Raw genomic sequence first — 21,955 nt, 5'->3', positions numbered from 1 at the left:
GATAATTGATTTGGGTGCATCTGACCATATGACAAATGACCCTAGCCTTGTGGAAAGTCTTAGAGCTTCATCTCAAACTGCTGTTTCTACTGCAGATAGCACTCCAACTCCGGTTAGCAGAGAAGGTTATATTGTGTTATCTAAAACCTTCACTCTTGAATCTGTCTTAGTTGTTCCATCCCTTGCTTATAATCTATTGTCTGTTTGTCAAATCATTCTAGCACTTACATGTACTGTGACGTTCTATCCATCCTTCTGTGCTTTTCAGGACATTCTGACTCGACAAGTCCTTGGTTATGGTGTTAGAAGGGGGAAACTGTACTATCTGGATTTGACAGAAACTGGAGAGAAACAGAAGAATTCTCTAGGGCAAACTAATCAGGTCAATAAGGTCGAGAATGCAAAAGAAGTTGTGTGGTTATGGCATCGTAGGTTAAGTCATCTTTCGTTTAGTTATCTTAAGAGGTTGCAACCTCAATTATTTTCAGTTGTTAGTGATTCTGAGTTTCATTGTGACATTTGTGAACTGGCCAAGAGCCACCGTATTTCATATTCACCAAGTCTTAATAGATGTCCTGTTCCTTTTATGAAAATTCACTCTGATGTTTGGGGTCCTGCCAAAGTTTCTTCTTTTTCTGGAGTTCGCTATTATGTGACTTTTATTGATGATTGCACTCGCATGACTTGGGTGTCATTATTGAAAAACAAAAGTGATGTATATGAGATGTTTATTGGGTTTTATAAATTGGTGGCGACACAATATCAACAATCTATTAGGGTTTTTCAGTCTGATAATGGTAGCGAATTTGTGAATGGTCTCATGTCTGAATTTTGCCGATCAATTGGAATTCATCATCAAACCTCCAATTCTGGTACCCCCCCCCCCAACAAAATGGTTTAGCATAACGGAAGAACAGGCAGTTGTGGGAAGTTGTTCGTGCTTCCTTGTTTGGCATGAATGTACCTCGATCCTATTGGGGTGAAGCAGTGAAATCAACAGCCTATGTTATAAACTGTACTCCCTCACAGATAATTGAGTTCCAGAATCCTTATCAGAAACTCCATACATTTTTGTCCATCCCATCCATGCCTAACTTGGAGCCTCGGGTGTTTGGATGTACAACTTATGTCCATATCCCACAACCAGATCGAATTAAACTTGATCCTCGTGCAAAGAAGTGTATTTTTGTGGGTTATGCCAAGTTTCAGAAAGGGTATAGGTGTTATGATCCAATTACTGACAAGATGCATATATCTCTTGATGTCTCATTCTATGAATCCGACCCGTATTACTCAGGGGGAGTTTCCCAGTCTTCCCTTTAGGGGGAGAGTGCCGGTGAAGGAATCCTGATGTCTTTGGGGAATTGGAACACTTAGAGGAACGATTTGAAGTTCCTGAAGTAGAAATTGATCCTGTAGCAGCAGTAGAGACAGAAGCACATGATCTGGATGTATCTGAAACTATAGTACAAGACATTTCCCCTTCTACATCAATAACTAAAGATCTCGATCAGAATGATCCGCCCTAGGTACCTCCTATAACCATTAATGAATCTGTTGGGTTAGAAAGTCTCGAACCTAGACAATCACAAAGAACTAGTAAGGGAGTTCCTAAGAAACAATATGAACCAGACATCAAAGCCACTACCAAATACCCTATAGCTAACTCTATGTCTAACCATAGCCTTTCTGAGTCACATGTACTTGTCATAAATCAATTATTTACTGTATCTATTCCTAGTAACGTGCATGATGCTTTGAAAGATCCAAAATGGAAGAAAGTAATTAATGAAGAATTGGAAGCCCTTCAAAAGAATGTAACATGGGAGGTAGTTGATATGCCTGTTGGAATGAAGACTGTTGGATGTCATTGGATGTTTATTGTGAAGCTTAATACAGATGGAACTATTAATAGATATAAGGCGAGATTGGTTGCCAAGGGATACACACAGCGTTATGGAATTGATTCTGAGGAGACTTTCGTACTTGTGGCAAAAATCAATAAGGTCTGAATTTTAATTTCGCTTGCAGCAAATAAAGATTGGCCCTTGCACCAGCTTGATGTGAAGAATGCATTCCTAAATGGGAATTTGGATGAAGAAGTATACATGGATATGCCTCCAGGTGTGAAGAACCATCCCAAAGATGTTGGGAAGGTGTATAAACTGAAGAAGGCTTTGTATGACCTGAAACAGTCCCCAAAGGCTTGGTTTGGAAGACTTACACAGTTAATGAGAGTTTTTGGGTACAAACAGAGCAATTCTGACCATACCTTGTTTATCAAACACAAGGTTACAACTCTAATTGTGTATGTTGATGACATGATCGTTACAGGGGATGATCCGAAGGAAATAAATGAATTGCAGAAGTATTTGTCGAAAGAATTTGAAATGAAGGATCTAGGACAACTGAAGTATTTTCTGGGTATTGAAGTTGCAAGGTCTAAAAAGGGGATTTCACTCTCACAGAGGAAGTATGTCCTAGATTTGCTTGCTGAAACAGGAATGTTGGATTGCAAACCAATGGAGACACCCATTGAGATGAATCATGAACTTGTCATTCATCCCACTACATCATAATAGGATATTTGCAACACGCACCTTTTTTGTTTTGCAACGGTTATTTCTCGTTAGCAAGTTTCCAACGCTATATAAGCATTAGCAATGTTGTAAAGCGTTACTTTATATTGGTGAATTTCATAAATTAATTGCTAACACTTAAAAACCATTTGAGAAGTGTTACAAATTAAAATATAAAACATATCTTTACTTTCTCTCCTCTCTCTCACCGCCGCTACACTCTCCAGTCTCATCCCTCTCTCTCACCACCGCTACACTCTTCTGTCGCTCTCCCTCTCTCTATTCAATTCAAAGAGCGCAAGGCTCAATACCTTCTCACACGCATTTCAAAATCCCTAAAATTGAAATTCTTTTTCCTCAAAATTATCATCTCGATCCAGATCCAGTTTTATATCATCAAAAGATCCAGAATATCTGACATTTTTCCTTAATACCTTCTCATACGCATTTTTCCTCAATAGATTTGATATTTTTCTATGATTTTTTGTATGTTGTTAGTGTTTTGACAATTTTGGTAATAAATGAGGAAACTTCCTTACTATTATTGATCTGAATTTTGTTATGAAGAAGGAGATGACTTGGTACATCCAAAGGTAACATCTTTAACTATTTGCTGATGTCAACTTGATGAAACTTGAACCTCTTTTAGTACTATTTCTCTAGCCACAACTTCTTTCTTGTTTATTTTTGGATTCAGAGCGTTCTATTTTCTGTCATTTGATCTGTTCGTTTGTAAACTGTAATTTCCAGCAATTACGAGTTAAGACTATAAATTTGCAATCACAAGAGTTTAAGAACAAAGACAATCCTCGTCCCTGGATAAGCAAAGGGATGATATGGACATGAAAACGTTTGTTTCTGAACCACACTAGAGTCATCACTATTGCTCTTGATCTTGCTCAAAATTTTGCTTTCAAAATGTTCCGACCAACTCGGTTTCTATCTGTTATTAGACGACTACATCAAACTTCGAGTTAAAGAACACAAGTAATACATTTCTCTTCGGAGAAACCAATGGAGGGTCTATTCCAATGCCTTACAAACTATGTTCCATTATCACCCAAAAGCTTTTTACAAAGAGCTGGTATTGTATACAAAGATAGAGTGTATGTTATTTATGGTTTTGTCAACTACACTTGGAAGGAAACGCTTGAAAGATATCTAAGACTTGTTTCTACTCTTACCCAACTTGGTATTTCTCGTGGGGATGTTGTAAGTTATATAATATATGTTCATTAATTTACTTAGTTTCTCTTGAATTGTTTGTTTAGTTATCTTGCATTTTTTTTTTTCTCGATCTGCACGTGTGATCCTTTTTTTTTTTTTTTTGGATGACTATTGAATCAAAATCAGGATCTCAGGGATACGAAGATAGAGATTTGGTGCGAGACCTTGCTGCTTTGGTTGCTGGTTACATGGGCGGACCAGTTGGAAATCCATAAAGCATGCTAAAATCCTATAGAGAGCTTAGCAACATTTTAAGAGCAATTCTAAATAATATGGTGCTGCCTTTTAGATATTTGATAATTGGTTTGGGTCATCATCGTTCATTGTTATTCAAGGTACTCAGACCTCTTTGGCATAGTTTTACAATCCATTTGATCTCCGATAGAAAAAAATTGTTTTTATTTGCTGGTGTTAAGATCTTCTTCTGCTATTTAGAGTATCTATGGTTTCTCTTAGGATTCTATAATCCGAGGGGAATGGTGTATTGTACTTACTATTCTAATTGGTTGTTTCGTTCTATCTTTCGTTTTTCTTCCAACTTGGTTTTGGTTGTAAGTGGATAGTTCATCCTACCTAGTATGCATTGATTTTTTGTGCTTACATATCTATTTGACTGTTTACTTCTTCAAAGATAAATATAAAATTGTATGATTTTATCAATGGTTTGATGATCTTTGGATGTTAAATGGTGTGGTGGTTTTGTGTGCGACTGCGTTTGTATATATGTGTGGAGCAATATTTATTTCTTTTATGGTCAATGAGCTTAAATAGAATCTTGATATGACAGGAGATAGAAGTCCTAACTGAATCTCAAAATGATGTCATGACTACTGCCTCTTTATCATCTAAAGACAAAGTAGACCTATTAAAGAACTTAATGATTCAACTAAATGACCATGCACCTTTTATATAACTAATGTGTGCATTTGCTTATCTCTTCATTGTAATATTGCAATCTTGCTATTGTACATCTAGCTGCACAAAGCAAACAATAGAAGCTCTTAAGATGTGATCCTTACATCATATAGTACAACTAGCGAAGGTCCAAATAGGGAGATGTCAACCTATAAAGTTCACCTCACGTGATGCAGTCTATGGTTTTGAATCCATAATTTGGGCCCCAAATTAACTGCCATTTTATCATTATTTTGATTCTTGTGGGATCGATCACGTTTCTTTTGAAGTGTAGAAATTTATGTGTTGCAAATGCAACATGTTGGTAGTTTACAAGCCTAAATGTTTGAGATGGGTTGAAAAAGGAGGAAGCAAACAGGCAACAGCAGAGGTGTGTTTTTTTTATATTTCTTTTGTACTTTATATGAGTTTATTTTATAGTTTGCTAAAAATATTCATAATGGGGATAAAAAATGTGTGTAGGTCTTTGGAGTTAGTGGAAATGGTCGTTACAAAGCTTCCATAGTTGTGTCTCCAAGACCACTGTTATGGCTGCAACTCCTTATAAGAGAAGAAGGCACACATGCATGGATGTGGTCACAGGTGAATGCAATTCCTTATTGCTAGTTCGATTGGAATTGGTATCTATTGTGAATGGTTAAAATTAGTAATTTCCAATTCAATTTAGTTGCTAAGCTTTATGTTAAGTTCTGTGTTCGAATACACATGCACACACATGCACTATGTACTTAAACTATTTTTTCCTCTTAAGGGTCAAATTATGTTATCTGCTATTTTTTCTTGTGGTTTGTTTGAGTGTTTTGTGACATGAATAGAATAATCTGTAAGCTAAGTATTGTTTTCATTTACCATAGGGTTTTGTAATTAGCAAATTATTTTAACTCGATTTGATCATTAACAAATGAGGAACTTGACCAAGGAAGAGTTTGTCCACATTCTTTGCCGCCATAGCACTGGATTCGCAAGGGGGAGCTCCAAATACAGAGGTGTCACACATCACAAATGCGGTCATTGGGAAGCTCGTATGGGACAGTTCCTAGGCAAGAAGTAAGAAATCTTCGACTCGACTTAGCCATACATTTACATAATGTCTGAATGTAGCTGTTAGGCCTAATTTTGAGACTGCTTGCTCTTAAAATTGAGTTGCTATATTCTAGTTGTGGGGTTGTTTGGTTCTTGGACACAGTATGTATGCATGGAAACCGTGTTATCATCGTTGAGAATATGACACTTGCTTGCAGGTATATATATCTTAGGCTATTCGATAGTGAAGTAGAAGCTGCAAGGTCCTCCGTGAGTAATGAGATCCAAATCTTATGTGTTCCACTCTTTTAAATATTTACCAATTTATTTTTTCAAAAGTTTTGTTAATATTAGTTAAATCAATATCGAGAAGTCCTTAGTACTTATAAGAATTAGAGAGCATAAAGCCAATTTTATGAAGAAAAAATAGTTTATGTACTGCAAGTCCTAGCACTTTTCATTATGCGGGTCTTCTTCAAATTTGTTGAAGGTGGCCAACTAACCAAGTTGGAAGGATTCCGCAATCTCTCGCTTTTTAAGTTTTTTTTTATGCATATATTTGTTTTTTGCAATTACAAGGATTCCTTTTCAGATATAGTTCGAACTTAGAAAATTGTCAAAGAGTAATAGCTGTGGTCTTTTTTGGATTGAGTTATAGTAGATATAGAAAAGTTTAAAGATTGATTAGTTAGCCCTTAAACATACATTTTTTTTGTACGCCCATAGTTAAGGTTCCAAGTTCTTATCACTTTACGTTATAAGTTTACAACCCATGCTCTCGTAGACATTAGAATTAAAGTGTGACGTCTCGAGATAGGTCCTAGGTGTTGTCCTTCAAGTTTTCTCGTCTTTGAATCTATTTGTTCTGAAGGTGAGGTGAGAGTAACCGTTTCTCTTAGATAATTAGCCCAAACCAGTTAACATAGTGCTAGATTTTGTTGGATTGTTATGTATTTTGAAAGACTAACAGTTGGTATTAGAAGAAATGATGCCTTGAGAAAATTCAATCAAGAAGAAGGAATAATAGCAATTATTGAATTCACATGCTGGTTGGTGAATAACTCTAATAACCATTTTAGATTGCGAGAAGAAGCACAAATTATACACCTTGCATCAAAAACTTAGCATCGAAAAAGAAACCTTAGCTTTTAAATTCTTATAGAATCGTCATGAGGTCATCTCAGTGTGTTGTGTAGGGTATCAATTTGATGGAGGGAAAAGCAAAAAGCATACCAAAATAATTTCTCCCCAATCAAATGATCATGCTCACCTCAAGCTCTTCGTCAAGGTAAAAGCTTAAAATTCCACCCTCCATTTTCTCATTTGTTCAACTTCTTACTTCCTTTAGGTGAATTTTCAAATATTTAATTAATTGCATGAGTTTAATTAGTACTATGGTATTTCTAAGTTTATTATTTGTTTTGTGAATTTTTAGGAATTAGGTGGACTTTGTGGAGCCGCACTAGGATTTATAGTGAGTGAAGCCATCACCAATACTTGGTATTGCAATGATTCAAGATTGCTTGGAAAATCGTATTGAATATGTTACCCTTATTTGTAAATATGAATTTGTAATTCTTAGAAAATATTTTGAAGTTATATTGCATAAATGGTTTAGCGAATATCCTATTTTTTCAGTCTTTTGCTTGTATTTGCTATTATTTACTTGTCAAATGGTATGAAAATGCAATGGGGACTTTATCATGGAATTGAAATGTTTGTTTCAATATGGAAATGAGATATAGTCATAATAAAATTGGGCAGGTTTAGCTAGTTACTACAAAATATGAGATTTTTTTTTTTTATTTGCAACCCATCAGCAACGGTTCATAACCGTTATAAATTTAAAAACGTTGCTAAAATTTTGTACGAAACAAGCATAAACAAGCGTTACAAATAATGTTACAAATAATATTTGCAAAGCTTAAAAACCGTTAAAAAGTTTTTTTTGCAATGGTTAATAAGCGTTGGAAATTTCAGTTTGCAATGGTTAATAACCGTTGGAAATTTCTGTTTGCAACACTTATTAACCGTTGCAAAATTTTCCAACACTTTACCCACGCCATATTTGCAACGCTTAAAAAGCGTTGTAAAAATTATTAGCAACGGTTTTTTGCCGTTGCAAATAGTCTGTTATGGTGTAGTGTCCTGATCAAGTTCCTACTAATAAAAGAAGGTATCAGCGTCTTGTAGGAAGGTTAATTTATCTCTCTCATACTAGACCTGATATTGCTTATGCTATGAGTGTGGTTAGTCAGTTTATGCATTGTCCTAGCGAAGAACATATGGATGCAGTCTCTCGTATCTTGAAGTATGACACTGGCAAAGGTTTACTGTTTGGAAAGTCTGATGTATTGGATATTGTCGGATACACAGATGCAGATTGGGCTGGTGATAAAACTGATAGACATTCTATATCAGGATATTTTACTTTTGTCGATGGAAATCTTGTAACTTGGCATAATAAGAAGCAGAAAGTTGTTGCCAGATCGAGTGTAGAAGCTGAATTTTGAGGTCTGGCACAGGGAGTATGTGAATTGCTATGGATCCATACTGTCTTGATGGAATTGGAATTCGAGCTTCGAAAGCCTATGGATTTACATTGTGATAATCAAGCCGCCATTCAAATTGCACATAACCCAGTTCAGCATGATCGAACAAAGTATGTGGAGGTTGATCGTCATTTTATTAAAGAAAATCTTGACAAAAAGGTTATTCATTTTCCGTTCGTAATCTCAGAGGAGCAATTAACTGATGTTCTTACCAAAGGTGTATCTCATAATGTGTTTGACAGCTCAGTTGTCAAGTTAGGCATGATTGACATCTATGCACCAACGTGAGGGGGAGTGTAGAAAGTTGTATATTAGTTTTCATGTATAGAGCGCGACATGCGCTCAAATGAAGTACAAATGTGTTGGCTTTATCCCTCACATAAGGAGGAAAGGATTTCATTCTGCGTGGAAATGTCAGAGCGCGACCCACGCTCAGATTGGCCTTGACCAAGGCGCGACCCACGCCCATGCCGTAGAAGACTTCCAAGATTTTTCGGTAGCGACCAGCGCTTTCGACTTTGTGCTTGCCCACAGCGACTACCCAAGTTTATTTTCAGAAGAAAATTGGGACCGCGAGTTTGCAATAAGAGTTAGAGTTTTTGGCAAAACCTAACACCTAGAAAATACACGAGAGGCAGCACAAAAGTCAAAGAAAACCCAATCTTGAAAGCTATCAAGATTAAGAGATAACCTTTACAGAGATACAACCCTGTAAAGAGATAAGAGTGATCTAGTAAGGTAAGAGACTGAAAGGAGAGATTGTAATCTTCCTTCCTACTTTATATAAAGAACAAGCTCTTGTGGAAGTAGGCACCATTGGCCGAACCACGGTAAATCTTTGTGTTGTGGTTTGCTTTTACTGCTTTACATTATTATCTATTGTTAATAGTTGTTTAGCGAGTTGGGCATGTTAGTATAGGTTGTAGTTGATATTTAGAATTTGTCTGGAGTTGGATTATGTTCAAATACAAGTTATCTGTGTAGTGGGGAAATCGATTGGCATTGGTATAAACCCCAATAAGTGGTATCAGAGCCTTGGTTATATTAGCCTAGGGTGTTATCCAAATCTTGGTCGGAAGGTGTTTGACAAAATTCCTGAGAGAAGATTTGAGTTTAAATAACTTGTAGAAATGGACCATTCTGTGAACACTCGCATGACGAGTCTGAATAGGAAGAACTACACCATTTGGAAAACCAGGATGGAAGACTTACTCTATTGCGAGGACCTGGCACAACCCATTGAGAATGGGGAGTAAAACCGGATACAGTATCCGATGCCAATTGGAAGACGCTTGATGAAAAAGCGATTGGGTGCATTAGACAACGGATTGACAACAATGTAATCCGCCTTGTATCCCAAGAGACCACAACTTTCAGCTTGTGGAAGACTTTAGAAGACCTCTACGAGAAGACAAGAAAGGACGCATATAATAGCTCCTGTCACTTAGAGATCCTTGTTACAGAAAAGTAAGAGAGAGGCAAAAGTAGAAAACCATCTCATTCTAGAGGTGAGGACAAAAGAAAATCTAGGAGCGCAAGCAGACCTCCTAAGAAAAACTTGTCGTGCAATTATTGCGGTATCTATGGCCACTTCAAATATGAATGCATAGAATTGAAGAGGGATGAGAAGACTAGTATCGTACATGAAGACAAGTTAGAGTTGAAAGAAAGCACCACCGGTAGAGACACCACAGATATCGCTTCACATGGTGAAGTAGGAATTGTGTCAGATGGTGATGAGTTATGCTTGAGCACTTCAGGCCAGGGTACGTAGTAGGTGGTAGATACAGGTGCATCCTACCACGTCACACCCCATGATAGTTTCTTCACTACCTACAAATCTGGTGATTTTGGTGAGGTAAAGATGGGCAACAGTGGAGTCTTGAAGATTATAGGCATTGGAGATGTTCATGTAGAAACCAATGTCGGCTACACCTTGACACTCAAGGATGTAAGACATGTCCCTGACATACGGTTAAGCCTAATTTTGGCTGGGAAATTAGATGACGATGGCTTTGTAAACTCATTTAGTAACGGGGAATGGAAACTAAGCAGAGGTTCCATTGTAGCAGCCAGAGGGAAGAAAACTTGCTCTCTTTACAAAACATAGGCTAGTTTATGTGAAGCAGAAGTGAATGTGGCAGAAGAAGAAGCTTCCTCCGAACTGTGGCACAAGAGACTGTGTCATATGGGCATAAAAGGGATGGAAGTACTTGCTAAGCAAAAGGCCTTGCCAGACATCAAAGGTACACAATTAAATACATGTACTCACTATTTGGTAGGAAAGCAACACAGGGTGTCTTTGCAAATATTCTTGTCTCACAGAAAGGACAATGTCCTTGAACTAGTGCACACAAACTTATGTGGTCCTATAAAAGTGAAATCCCATGGGGGAGCTTCATACTTCGTGACCTTCATTGATGATGCGTCAAGAAAGATATGGGCCTATAGTCTGAAGACCAAGGATGAAGTACTTGGCGTGTTTAAGAAATTCCACAGCATGGTGGAAAGAGAGACTGGGAAGTTGTTGAAGTGTATTCGCTCAGATAATGGGGGTGAGTACAATGGGCCGTTTGAAGAGTATTGCCAGAGTCATGGGATTCTTCATGAGCAGACCGTTCCCAAAACACCGCAACAGAATAGAATAGCAGAGAGAATGAACCGTACCATTGTAGAGAGGATAAGATGCATGCTATCTCACTCTAAGCTACCTAGAACCTACTGGGTAGAAGCAATGCGTGCAGCCGTGCATGTGATCAACCTATCGCCGTCAAAGCCTCTAAATAGTGATTATCCAGAGAGAGTATGGTCAGGCAAAGATGTTGATTATGGATACTTGAGGGTATTTGGGTGCAAGGCATTTGTGCATATTTGGAAGGATGAGAGATCCAAGCAGTGCATTTTTCTGGGTTATGGAGATGAAAAGTTTTGTTACAAACTCTATGATCCAATTAACAAGAAGGTAATCCGAAGTCGAGATGTTGTGTTCCTGGAAGACCAAACCATAGCAGACTTTGAGGAGGGTGAGAAGCTACAGGCGTTCACCAATGATCTTGTTGATTCATAATCAGAAGTTCCTACTATGGAACGTGCAGAAGGCATTGATAACCATGAGTTTGAAGCTCATGATGAAAATCCTATTGCTCATGATGGGATAGAACCTATTGGTATAGAAGATGTAGCTGAGATGCATGAGCCACCACCAGAGCAAGCAGAAGTGCATCCTCCTGAGGCACCAACATATGAGGCAAGGAGGTCGGACAGAGAGAGACTAGCTTCAACCAGGTATCCACCACATACGTACGTGCTACTATCGGATGGTGGAGAACCTATGTACTATCAAGAGGCACTTGAGGGTACAGACAAGGAGAAGTGGTTGAAGGTCATGCATGACGAGATGGATTTTTTGCATAAGAATCACACTTATGAGTTAGTTGAGAAACCGCAAGGACGAAAAATTCTCAAGAATAAGTGGATATACAAAATCAAGTATGAGGAGAACAATCCTCACCCAAGGCGCAAAGCTCGCCTTGTTGTGAAGGGATTCAGTCAAAGGAAAGAGATTGACTTTGATGAGATTTTCTCTCTTGTAGTGAAGATGACTTCTATTCGGGTGGTATTGGGTATGACCGCAAGTATGAACCTAGAGGTTGAGCAGCTAGATGTTAAGACAACTTTTTTTATGGAGACCTTGAAGAAGATGTCTACTTGGACCAGCCAGAGGGGTTTGATGTCAAAGGCAAGGAGCACCTAGTATGCAAGCTGATAAAGAGCTTGTATGGGTTGGAGCAAGCATCGAGACAGTGGTACATAAAGTTTGATTCCTTTATGGCGAAGCAATGATACAAGAAGTCTGCTTCCGATCATTGTGTGTTTGTTCAGAGATTTCCAAATGGGGATTTCATAGTGTTATTGCTGTATGTGGATGATATGTTGATAGTTGGCCCAAACATCAACAAGATATCCAAGCTGAAGAAAGACTTGAGTAAGTCCTTTGAGATGAAGGATTTTGGTTAAGCAAAGCAGATACTTGGGATGTGGATCACTCGTGACAGAAAGAGTGGAAAGTTGTGGCTTTCTCAAGAAAGCTACATTGGGAAGGTGTTGAAGAGATTCAATATGGATCAAGCCCCGTCCGGTTAATCCGCTTGGCCGGCCCGCATGACCAAAGAGATGTGTCCAAAGGGTGAGCATGAGCAGAGTCAGATGGAAAAGATTCCTTATGCATCCGCAGTGGGCAGCTTGATGTATGCAATGGTGTGTACAAGACCAGATATAGCTTTCACCGTGGGCGTTGTAAGCCGTTTTATATCAAATCCGGGTAAGGAACATTGGGAAGGTGTTAAGTGGATATTGAGATATCTCAAGGGCACTTCCAAATCGTGTTTGTGCTTTGATAGAAGTAAGCCCTTACTTGAATGCTACACTGATGCAGACATGGCAGGTGATGTTGACTCGATGAAGTCCACCTCCGGTTATCTGGTTACTTTTGCAGGGGGAACAGTTTCTTGGCAATCAAAGTTGCAAAAGTGTGTTGCCATTTCCACTACAAAAAAGCCGAAAGTATATTGCAGCCATCGAAAGTGTTGCAAAGAGTTGCTATGGATGAAGAGGTTCTTCGACGAACTAGGGCTAAAGCAGAAACAGTTTGTAGTTCTATGTGACAGTCAGAGCGCCATCCATTTGAGCAAGAATTCGAGTTTTCATTCTAGATCCAAGCACATACACGTGCGTTATCATTGGATTAGAGAAGTACTCAAAGACAAACATTTGTGTATCGAGAAGATCCATACCGACAAGAACGGGTCGGATATGATGACCAAAGTCTTACCGAAAGGTAAGTTTGATGTTTGTTGTCTATTGCCTAATGGCGACACACTCCTCCGCTGATTTGGAAATTGCATGGAGGAAGTCCCCTCACTGTTCGGGAGGGGGAGATTGTTGGCTTTATCCTTCACATGAGGAGGAAAGGATTTCATCTCAAGTGGAAATGTCGAGTGACCGCCATGCCCACATGCTATAGAAGACTTCTAGTACTTTTCAACTAGCGACCATTCGACTTGTGCTTGCTTGCCCGTGACCTCGCCCAAAGTCTATTTTCATAAGAAAATTGGGACCGCGAGTTTGCAATATAAGAGTTAGAGTTTTTGGCAAAACCTAACACCCAGAAAATACATGAGAGGCAGCACAAAAGTCAGAGAAAACCCAATCGTAAAAGCTATCAAGATTGAGAGATAACCTTTACAGAGATACAACTCTGTAAAGAGATAAGAGTGATCTAGTAAGGTGAGAGACTGAAAGGAGAAATTGTAATCTTCCTTTCCACTTTATATAAAGAACAAGCTCTTGTGGAAGTAGACACCATTGGCCGAACCACGGTAAATCTTTGTGTTATGGTTTTGCTTTTACTGCTTTACATTATTATCTGTTGTTAATAGTTGTTTAGTGAGTTGGGCATGTTAGTATAGGTTGTAGTTGATATTTAGAATTTGTCTGGAGTTGGATTGTATTCAAATACAAGTTATCTGTGTAGTGGGGGAATCGATTGGCATTGGTATAAATCCCAACAAAATGGAGCGCGACACGGCCTCGAGGGGTGGTGAGCGAAGTTCCAAAGAAACTTGAGCGACCACCGCTGCGTCTCGATACAAAACCGAACGCCACCCACAGTTTCTCAAGCCACCGACTGTTTTGTTTCTATTTGTTGTAACCTCTATATAAAGCCAAATTCTAATATCTTAGAATTCAATCAAGTAAATATACACTGAATTGAATTGAATCCTAGTTGGTTTTAGAGTGTACTATTTGATTTCTCCTTGTTTTGTAGTGACAGTGTTTATGACAAAGTTGTTACAATTCTTTTGCAGTACTACAAGCACTATCTGGACATATTAACAGTCCCTTTATGTCTAATTGGGTTATGTATACCTCAGGTAGCTCTCTCTCTCTCAGATTCTGACACACACACGCACGCATGCTTGTATCTTATCCAATTTAGTTATTTTTTTGCTCGGTATCTTATCCAATTTAGTTGAGGATCCCTAATTCGATTCATGACAACTTGGAGAATAATGCTAGTGTTTGTTTCGTGATCCCACAGGGCAGTCTATTCTACTGGGTGACTAACAGTTCTCTCACTCTTGTTCAGGTTTGTCCATGACTTATTACCTTTTTATTTTAGGCTCTTCTTGGTTTACAAAAAAAATTCACGGTAAATTCTAGGTTGAAACCTTGTTTGAAATGTCAGTTGGTATCTTGGTAGAAAGGTTCACAGGAACTCAATGCGAGATTTCACCAGGCTTTGTAGCTATAAGTCTATTACTAGCAGCAGTTACTTGACGACGTACCATCTCAGCTGCCATTTCTTTAATTCCTAGTCGTTGTTCCTTTGTTATACCATTCATGAAGGCATGCCTTGTGGAATTGAAACATAGTGGTCATATATAAACACTAGAATGGTGCACGTGCTACGCACGTTTTTCTATCTCCTCTCATCTTACCATTTATCTCTCTTACACATGTCCACCAAAAGCCCAACAATTTCTCTTTCTCTCTTTTAGATAGGGTTAAATTAGGTAAATAACTAAAAAATAGAGAGGCAAATAACAACTGACAAAGTAACCAAGAGATACATAAAAAATATTAAAACATTATTGCCCCACTGTAGATGAGAGGTGCGATCTTTAAAGTATTTTAGATTATATTGACTTTTAAGATATCCAGGTTACTTGCAACATCGGTTTGTTCTTGTTATCAGTAGAGTTCTGTAGTGCATGACACGTGGTGTGGGTAGAAAATAATCCAAGGGAAAACAGAAAAAGAGAAAGTGATACTAAAGAGAAAGCAAATGGAAAATTACCACCTGTATCTGTTCTTCCATCCAACAAGCTCCTTAGTCCTTACTTAGCTACATGCACAACGAGTTAGGTGTATAAATGGAACTGCTTCCCTTGTGAAAAAAAACCAAAAAACTGAAAGCCCTAAAAGAAGGGAGGATTTGCTTATATATTTCCCCTTTTTAGCATTTGATAAATTCGTAGTCACTACTGGAATATCTGGTCTAGACTTTTCCAAATGAACTTATTAGTAACAGCCTCTCTTTACCACTAACTCTCTCTCCTCCACACACATGTTACTTTTTTCCTTGCCCCTCTCTCATAGTTTAGCCCAACCTCGTAATCCTATTCTTTCACTTCATTTAAGAAATTATCATCGCATTCCACGGTTCATTAGTGAAATTATCATCACATTTCGAGTATGCCCCATATCATTCAATTTTCCCTCCAAAATCGTCCTAATTTATCTTACTTTTGTTTAACAAGTGGTTAACCTGGGCAATTTTGATCAGTAGAATCTGTAAGTTCTTATCAATAATCTGCCAATGTTTTACGCGTGCAATTGCAGGTTAATTTGATCTATAAAATAGGCATCTAGTAGTTAGAGAAGTTAGAGCTCTAATGGTTACTCCACATAGACATTTTCTGTTCAGCCCTCAATTGCTGTTAGGCACTTTGGGAATTACTTTCAATTTTGTCCATGTATTTTTTTCCTTTTGATTGGTGGAATGTGAATGAGGGAAGTGATAAGTTTTTATTTCTGTATCTTTTTATGTTCCTATTTTTTTTTAATTAATGGACTCTGATTTTTCACCCCCGAGTTCTCTAGATTGAAACTTATTCTAATTGTACTCTTATTTCCACAGAAATTATCTCTTAACCATCCCCCCAGTGGTGAGCCAGGAATTTGTTTCAGGGTGAGCCGGTGAGCACTAAAAGTTTTCAACTCAACTCAATTTGTGTGTACACAACTACATGAACTTAGTTTGTTTTATTTTAGTTCAACATTGTTCATCAATATATATAAATATTTTACGTAAACAAGCACTTCTTAATTTATTTAGTCAATATTTGAAAATAAAATAACTATGTTAATATATTTAGGTAATGGAGATTTCCTAATTCGTAAGTAGTGTTGAATTTGGTTACGAGTCACAACTCATTGCAACTAGTTAATCAAGTTTAGCCTTAGTAAATTGGACAAAATGAGATCCTTAGTATTTATTTATTAATAAGTCATGTATCTTGTTTTTTTTCACCAATTATGATAAGTCAGTCAAAAATTCTACATGGTTTCCAACAAAATTAAATTTAAAGAAGCATGGAATCATATGATATGATCAGCTTATTGTTTCTAACTTGAGTACTCCTCTAACTTTTCATTTTAACGGTCGGATGAATCCATCAGCTCAACAAATGAAATATTACCTTCACCAAATAACCCTTCATAGTTCACTTTTTTACAACTAGCTAAAGACCCTCTTTATTCAATGGCACAAAGAGAAAATTCAAAGCATAATAGACGCACTAAGTACCAACTCAAAGTACTGTTTTTTGCCAAATTTTAGGGTGAGCCAGGGTGTACCCTGGCCCCCCCTGGCTCCGCCACTGATCCCCCCATTCGTGAGAAATTGGTGCTTCCTGATAAAAATGCAGTGAAGAGTGACGAGACTACAAATTTTGTTACACCTGCATAAATTTTTCGGACGAAGAGATGGAGCATAAAGTCTTGGTGCATAACCTTTCCCCTGACAAACTGCTTCCTGTGAGTTGTTGGTTATGAGCACGTTTGAATGATAAAGACCATCTTGGCTTTCCTGATGTTTGGGGTTAAGGATTCTTACAGCTCTCAGTCAAGTTTTTAGGAAAAGGGAATAAGGATACAGCAGTTACTTTGCTACGGTAACAATATAGTCTCAAATATTTTATACAAAGTCAGGTTCTTATTAAACCTCAGAAGAAATTTTTGATACAGGTTAGCACTTAAGGACCCTGAACACGCAAGAGCTTTGGTTATTCTTGGGCAGGCTCTAATGCAACTGAAAACGCTAACGGAGGTTACTGTATATCTTGAGCATGTTGTTCCTGTTGGGATATTTGGCCTTTACAAAGCCAATGAACATTTATTGTTTATACATGATGATGTTTAATTAAATACACGGATCTTATTATTATGCATATGGGTGAACTAATATCATATGATGAAACCATAAGTTCCATAGGTAATAGAATTAGAACAATCAAACATATGAAGAGTCATGTGCGGGAGATTTGATTGTATCTATTTACCTAGAATGCTCACAGTTAGGGGTGAAGTCGGACGCTTCATTTATAAGACTGTAATATACATAATTGCTATATGATAGGATGATGATATCTCAATCATTTGAGTATGACTCTAAGTTTGTATATTGGTGTAGTCACATGACTGACATTGAGGGGATCAAAGTGAGAACACACTATAAATTCGTTGTTAAGGTTAGTGTGCAAATCTCATTCTACCAATTAATCCCTAGACTTGAAGAATTGTGAAAATTCATTGTGTCTCAAATTTATTACTTTGAGATGTTAAAAAATAATGTCTATTCATAGACTAGACTTGACATTTTGGGTAATGAATGTAAGACGTTTTGAATCACGAATTCTAATAAAGGATCCACCACTTTACGGAGTTATGTATTAGGAAATTATGACATAACTAATTGAGCTCAAACCCAGCCGGTATAAAAATAGTTTCTTAATGCTCAATTGATGTTAAATGTCAAATTGGGTCAATTAGACATGGGTGAGACAGTAAAGAACAAATTCCCAATAGTCTAATTGTAAATACAAGTAAGGTGGAGGGACTTAGATATAATTAATGGTAGGAAATGACTTTCTTGAAAGTTCCAAGGGTCTTATTGTAAATATGGATTTGTTAATGGGCATTTTCCATATTAAAGAGATATATATTAAAAGGGTTTTAATATATCAAGTATAAGTACTTGTATGACAAGGACTTGTCTTCTTAAGATAAGACTTGGAATCCTAAGTGGATCCCACTACACACACATCTACGTATTCTCAAAGTTTCTCTATATAAGAGAATGACTTTTTAGAGAAAGCGACCATTAGTCTTTCCAGAAAAAGTACAACTAAAAGTAGGGGAAAAGCAAAAGTGTTTTGTGGTGTGTTGTGTGGTAAATACTACTAGAAGGCTGAAGACTACGTGATTTGGATTCAGCTTTGGAAAGTTTCTATTTACTGTCAATCTCCAATTTTGGCGGCTTTGAAGGTATTTTTCTTTTAATTATTTTTTTGATCAATACTAGATTAGCATGTTAAAGATATAGGATTAAAGTAATCCAACAGTTACCAAGGTCAGTTATTTTTCCAACCGTTTATGAGTTGTTATAAACTTGTTTAGTTGATTATGGTGAATCTATTATCCTTTAATCTTCAGTTACCAGAACTTGTGATGCTATTCTGAACAGCTATTGCATTTTGGCCATCCAACTAAAGATGAAGATATTGATCTGTTAATTCTTGCTTCTACATGGGCAGGGGCAGGTGTTACTTGTATTCGACAAGTGAGGTTCGGTATAAGTCCATTTTATGGTTTGATGGCAGTTCAAGTTGATAGAGGAATATGTACTTTGGATTGTCTCCATTCCCTAAAACACGTGTCTACACAAAGATAAACCCTGTATGATTTTTTTTAAAACATGATTGAACTGTGGCATCACCAATGATGTCAGTGTTCTCCATCCAACCCTGCCTTTCTGTGCTCATAGATTGTGATACATTGACTGGTCATATGGTTGGTTTCTTAAACATTCATGTGTAGGTTGTGAACCCAATAGGTGGCTAATTATATGACTTTCCACATTTCAGAGAACAATGGCTGGGATTGCTTCTTGTGTTGGTGTCATTTTTTTTTTAGGGTGGGGTGGGGTGGGGCACCCTACTCACTTTGAATTCTAATCCCATGTGAAATTTTATTAGATTGTATCTTCTTTTGCAGGGGAAGATTCTACAGGGATTGGAACACTTGCAAAGAATTGGACAGATGAGGGAACCTGAGGATTCCAATGGAAAATCTCATTACTATGATGGGTTGCTCGTATTAGCAAGGTTTGTATGCATACATTTGATCATCATTTTCCATTTCTGAGGGTTTCTTACATTGTTGGAATCTTTATTCAAATGAAATTTAATTTGATAAATTGTTGAATCTTTTTCTTGGACAGTGCTCTTATTAATGAAGGCCAAAAGGAGGAAACTGCTAAGTACTTGCGCAAGGCTACTGTTTACGATTATGATAGGTATAATATATATTTGAAACATTGCTTGGAGGATTCAGAGAATGTCATTACTACGAGTGATCAGAAAGCTCAATGATGAGTGAAGTCTTCTTGCCCTTCGAATTGCTAAGAGGAAACCGCAAGTCAGAAATGTAATATACTCTCATTTTGATCCCATAAACACTACTCAGTTACTTGTACAAAAGGAGAGCCCTCACAACATGGCAAACGGCACTTGTTCCTTGTGACCAAATAGATACCAAGATTTTGAAGAGTTAAGGAATTGTAGTTCATTCTTGTATCAATAATTTCAATTATTTTTTATGAATAAAAGGGTTTTGTAAGAAATTCAAATGTGTATGATTTGGCATGGTCATCATTCAGCCAGTTACAAGTGACTAGATATCATTTATAAGAAGATCGACCTCAAATTTAATATTCTCTGTAAAGGATTCAAATGCCTTCTTTCAATAGTGATATAAATGTCTCGTATGTTAATGTGATTTTATTATGTTTATCTATTGCTTGGAAAAAGAAAATACTTTATCGTGGTGGAACCATATGTAGGTGCTGGAAACTCACCACTGCAGCTGCAGACATCACCACTGAAGCCGCTACTAGCAAAATGTTTAAGTAATGCTTGTTTTCTGGTAGTGACGATGGGTATCAATCTCAAACTAAATACATGAACTGCGCAGGAAACAAACAAAATCTTTCAGACTAGTCATGAGCTAGATACAGCAACAGATTTGGAATAAGATCACGGTTAAGACTATCTGACTATGTTACATGGTGCGAAATTGGGTTTGCAAAATCATTGGAGTTTGCAGGGCTATATCACCATATGATCAACACCGCATATTAGTATTCCATTCACGAGGACAGTCTCTTCGATTCTTGATAACACTGCAACAGCCTTTACTTGGGAGGGATGGGATTGAGACAGGATGAAATGCTTGCGTACATGGTATCAGGCTGTTATCAGCTAAAAGAAAGTGGTGCTGCACCCTTGGTCTGCCCCGTGTTTGCTTGCCATTACTAGAATCATAAAACATGTATAACACAGAAATATAAGAAGTCTGAAAAACATAAAATAAATACCATGTTGATAACTAGGGAGTCCTACTCAGTGTACAAAGTACAAACTACAAAGCACATGGTGCTCTTAGTTCCTTACTCGTCTATCCCTCCAATTCCAGTACCATGGCTCTATCATCTCCCTCTTTTGCTGGAAAGGCAGTGAAGATTGCTCCATCAACATCTGAGCTTCTAGGTGAGGGAAGGATTACAATGAGAAAGACAGTAGGCAAGCCAAAGACAGTCTCATCTAGCCCATGGTATGGTCCAGATAGAGTCAAGTACTTGGGACCATTTTCTGGTGAGTCACAATCTTATCTAACCGGTGAATTCCCTGATGACTATGGTTGGGACACCACTGGCCTCTCTGCTGACCCTGAGACATTCTCCAAGAACCGTGAACTTGAGGTCATTCACTCAAGATGGGCAATGCTTGGGACCCTCGGTTGCGTCTGCCCTGAACTTCTTGCACGCCCAAGTTCGGTGAAGCAGTCTGGTTCAAGGTCGGTGCACAAATTTTCAGTGAGGGTGGATTGGACTACTTGGGTAATCCCGGCTTGGTTCATGCTCAAAGTATTCTAGCCATCTCGGCTACACAAGTTATACTGATGGGTGCTGTTGAGGGCTACCGCATTGCTGGTGGACCACTAGGTGAGGTAGTCGACCCATTGTACCCTGGTGCCAGTTTCGACCCTCTAGGACTGGCCGACAATCCTGAGGCTTTTGCTGAATTGAAGGTAAAGGAGCTCAAGAATGGGAGATTAGCTATGTTCTCTAGGTTTGGATTTTTTGTTCAAGCAATTGTAACTGGCAAGGGACCTTTGGAGAATCTAGCTGACCACCTGGCTGACCCAGTTAACAACAATGCTTGGGCATTTGCCACAAACTTTGTTCCCGGCAAGTGATTAGTCCTAAATTTCGTTCTTATTGTGGATCTCAGATAATATTCGCGTTTGTGATGTAAATGGTTGTGATGATGATTAAAATGTGAACTATGTTGACCACTCCAGCTAATAGCAATTTCCTCATTTTTTCATTACTAAGTTCAAATTGTTATGTCTTCCAGTATTAGCAGTTTGGGATGGAGCATTAATTCAGCCTAGCTAGGGATGTTAGAAGTGCATAAAAAATTCGAAAAAAATAGGAAAATACTTTGATTCTTTAACATATGGCTAAAAAAAGTGTGTGATAAAGAACAGAGAAACGGGGTATGGAATTCCGAATTATTATCCCTGGCATAGGCAACTTGGTCTATGTTCACAGTGCTTGAATTTAGAATGAGACTAAGCGTTGTGATCATCTTCAAACAGATAACCAGTCGGGCCTCACTGTATCTTAAATGATCTTGAAATTTTCCAGACTCAATAGCTGGTAAACATCTTAAAACAGCTTGATCAATCCCAGTAGCTTAGCTCGAACGAACAAAAGTTAGCTGTGGGCCGGAATTCCATATATTACACGCA

The 21,955-nt window shown here is 37.8% G+C and overlaps 3 protein-coding genes across 3 annotated transcripts in view; all 3 read left to right on the top strand.

Moving 5' to 3' along the window:
- LOC147474535 (ALBINO3-like protein 2, chloroplastic) overlaps positions 1-19,763 on the top strand; it is a 37,386-nt gene extending 17,623 nt beyond the window's left edge. Inside the window, exons 6-10 of the mRNA XM_086585109.1 lie at positions 14,164-14,229; positions 14,397-14,444; positions 15,999-16,049; positions 19,136-19,245; positions 19,362-19,763. Of these exons, the coding sequence (XP_086441235.1) occupies positions 14,164-14,229; positions 14,397-14,444; positions 15,999-16,049; positions 19,136-19,245; positions 19,362-19,512 (426 nt within the window). The 3' untranslated portion in view covers positions 19,513-19,763. The remainder of the gene's footprint in view (positions 1-14,163; positions 14,230-14,396; positions 14,445-15,998; positions 16,050-19,135; positions 19,246-19,361) is intronic.
- An 855-nt stretch (positions 19,764-20,618) lies between these two features.
- Positions 20,619-21,074, top strand: LOC147474534 (chlorophyll a-b binding protein, chloroplastic-like). The gene has a single exon (XM_086585107.1). It carries the CDS (start codon positions 20,619-20,621, stop codon positions 21,072-21,074), a length of 456 nt encoding a protein of 151 aa, XP_086441233.1.
- On the top strand, positions 21,053-21,501 carry LOC147474533 (chlorophyll a-b binding protein 1D). The gene has a single exon (XM_086582295.1). The coding sequence runs from the start codon at positions 21,101-21,103 to the stop codon at positions 21,395-21,397; it is 297 nt and encodes a 98-aa protein (XP_086438421.1). The 5' UTR covers positions 21,053-21,100; the 3' UTR covers positions 21,398-21,501.
- The last annotated feature ends 454 nt before the right edge of the window (positions 21,502-21,955 follow it).

The sequence above is a fragment of the Coptis chinensis genome, chromosome 9 (assembly GCF_015680905.1).
Source record: "Coptis chinensis isolate HL-2020 chromosome 9, ASM1568090v1, whole genome shotgun sequence".
In the NCBI taxonomy this organism is placed as follows: domain Eukaryota; kingdom Viridiplantae; phylum Streptophyta; class Magnoliopsida; order Ranunculales; family Ranunculaceae; genus Coptis; species Coptis chinensis.
Note: the sequence above shows the minus strand (reverse complement) of the source record. Positions and strands in the feature narration are given on the sequence as shown.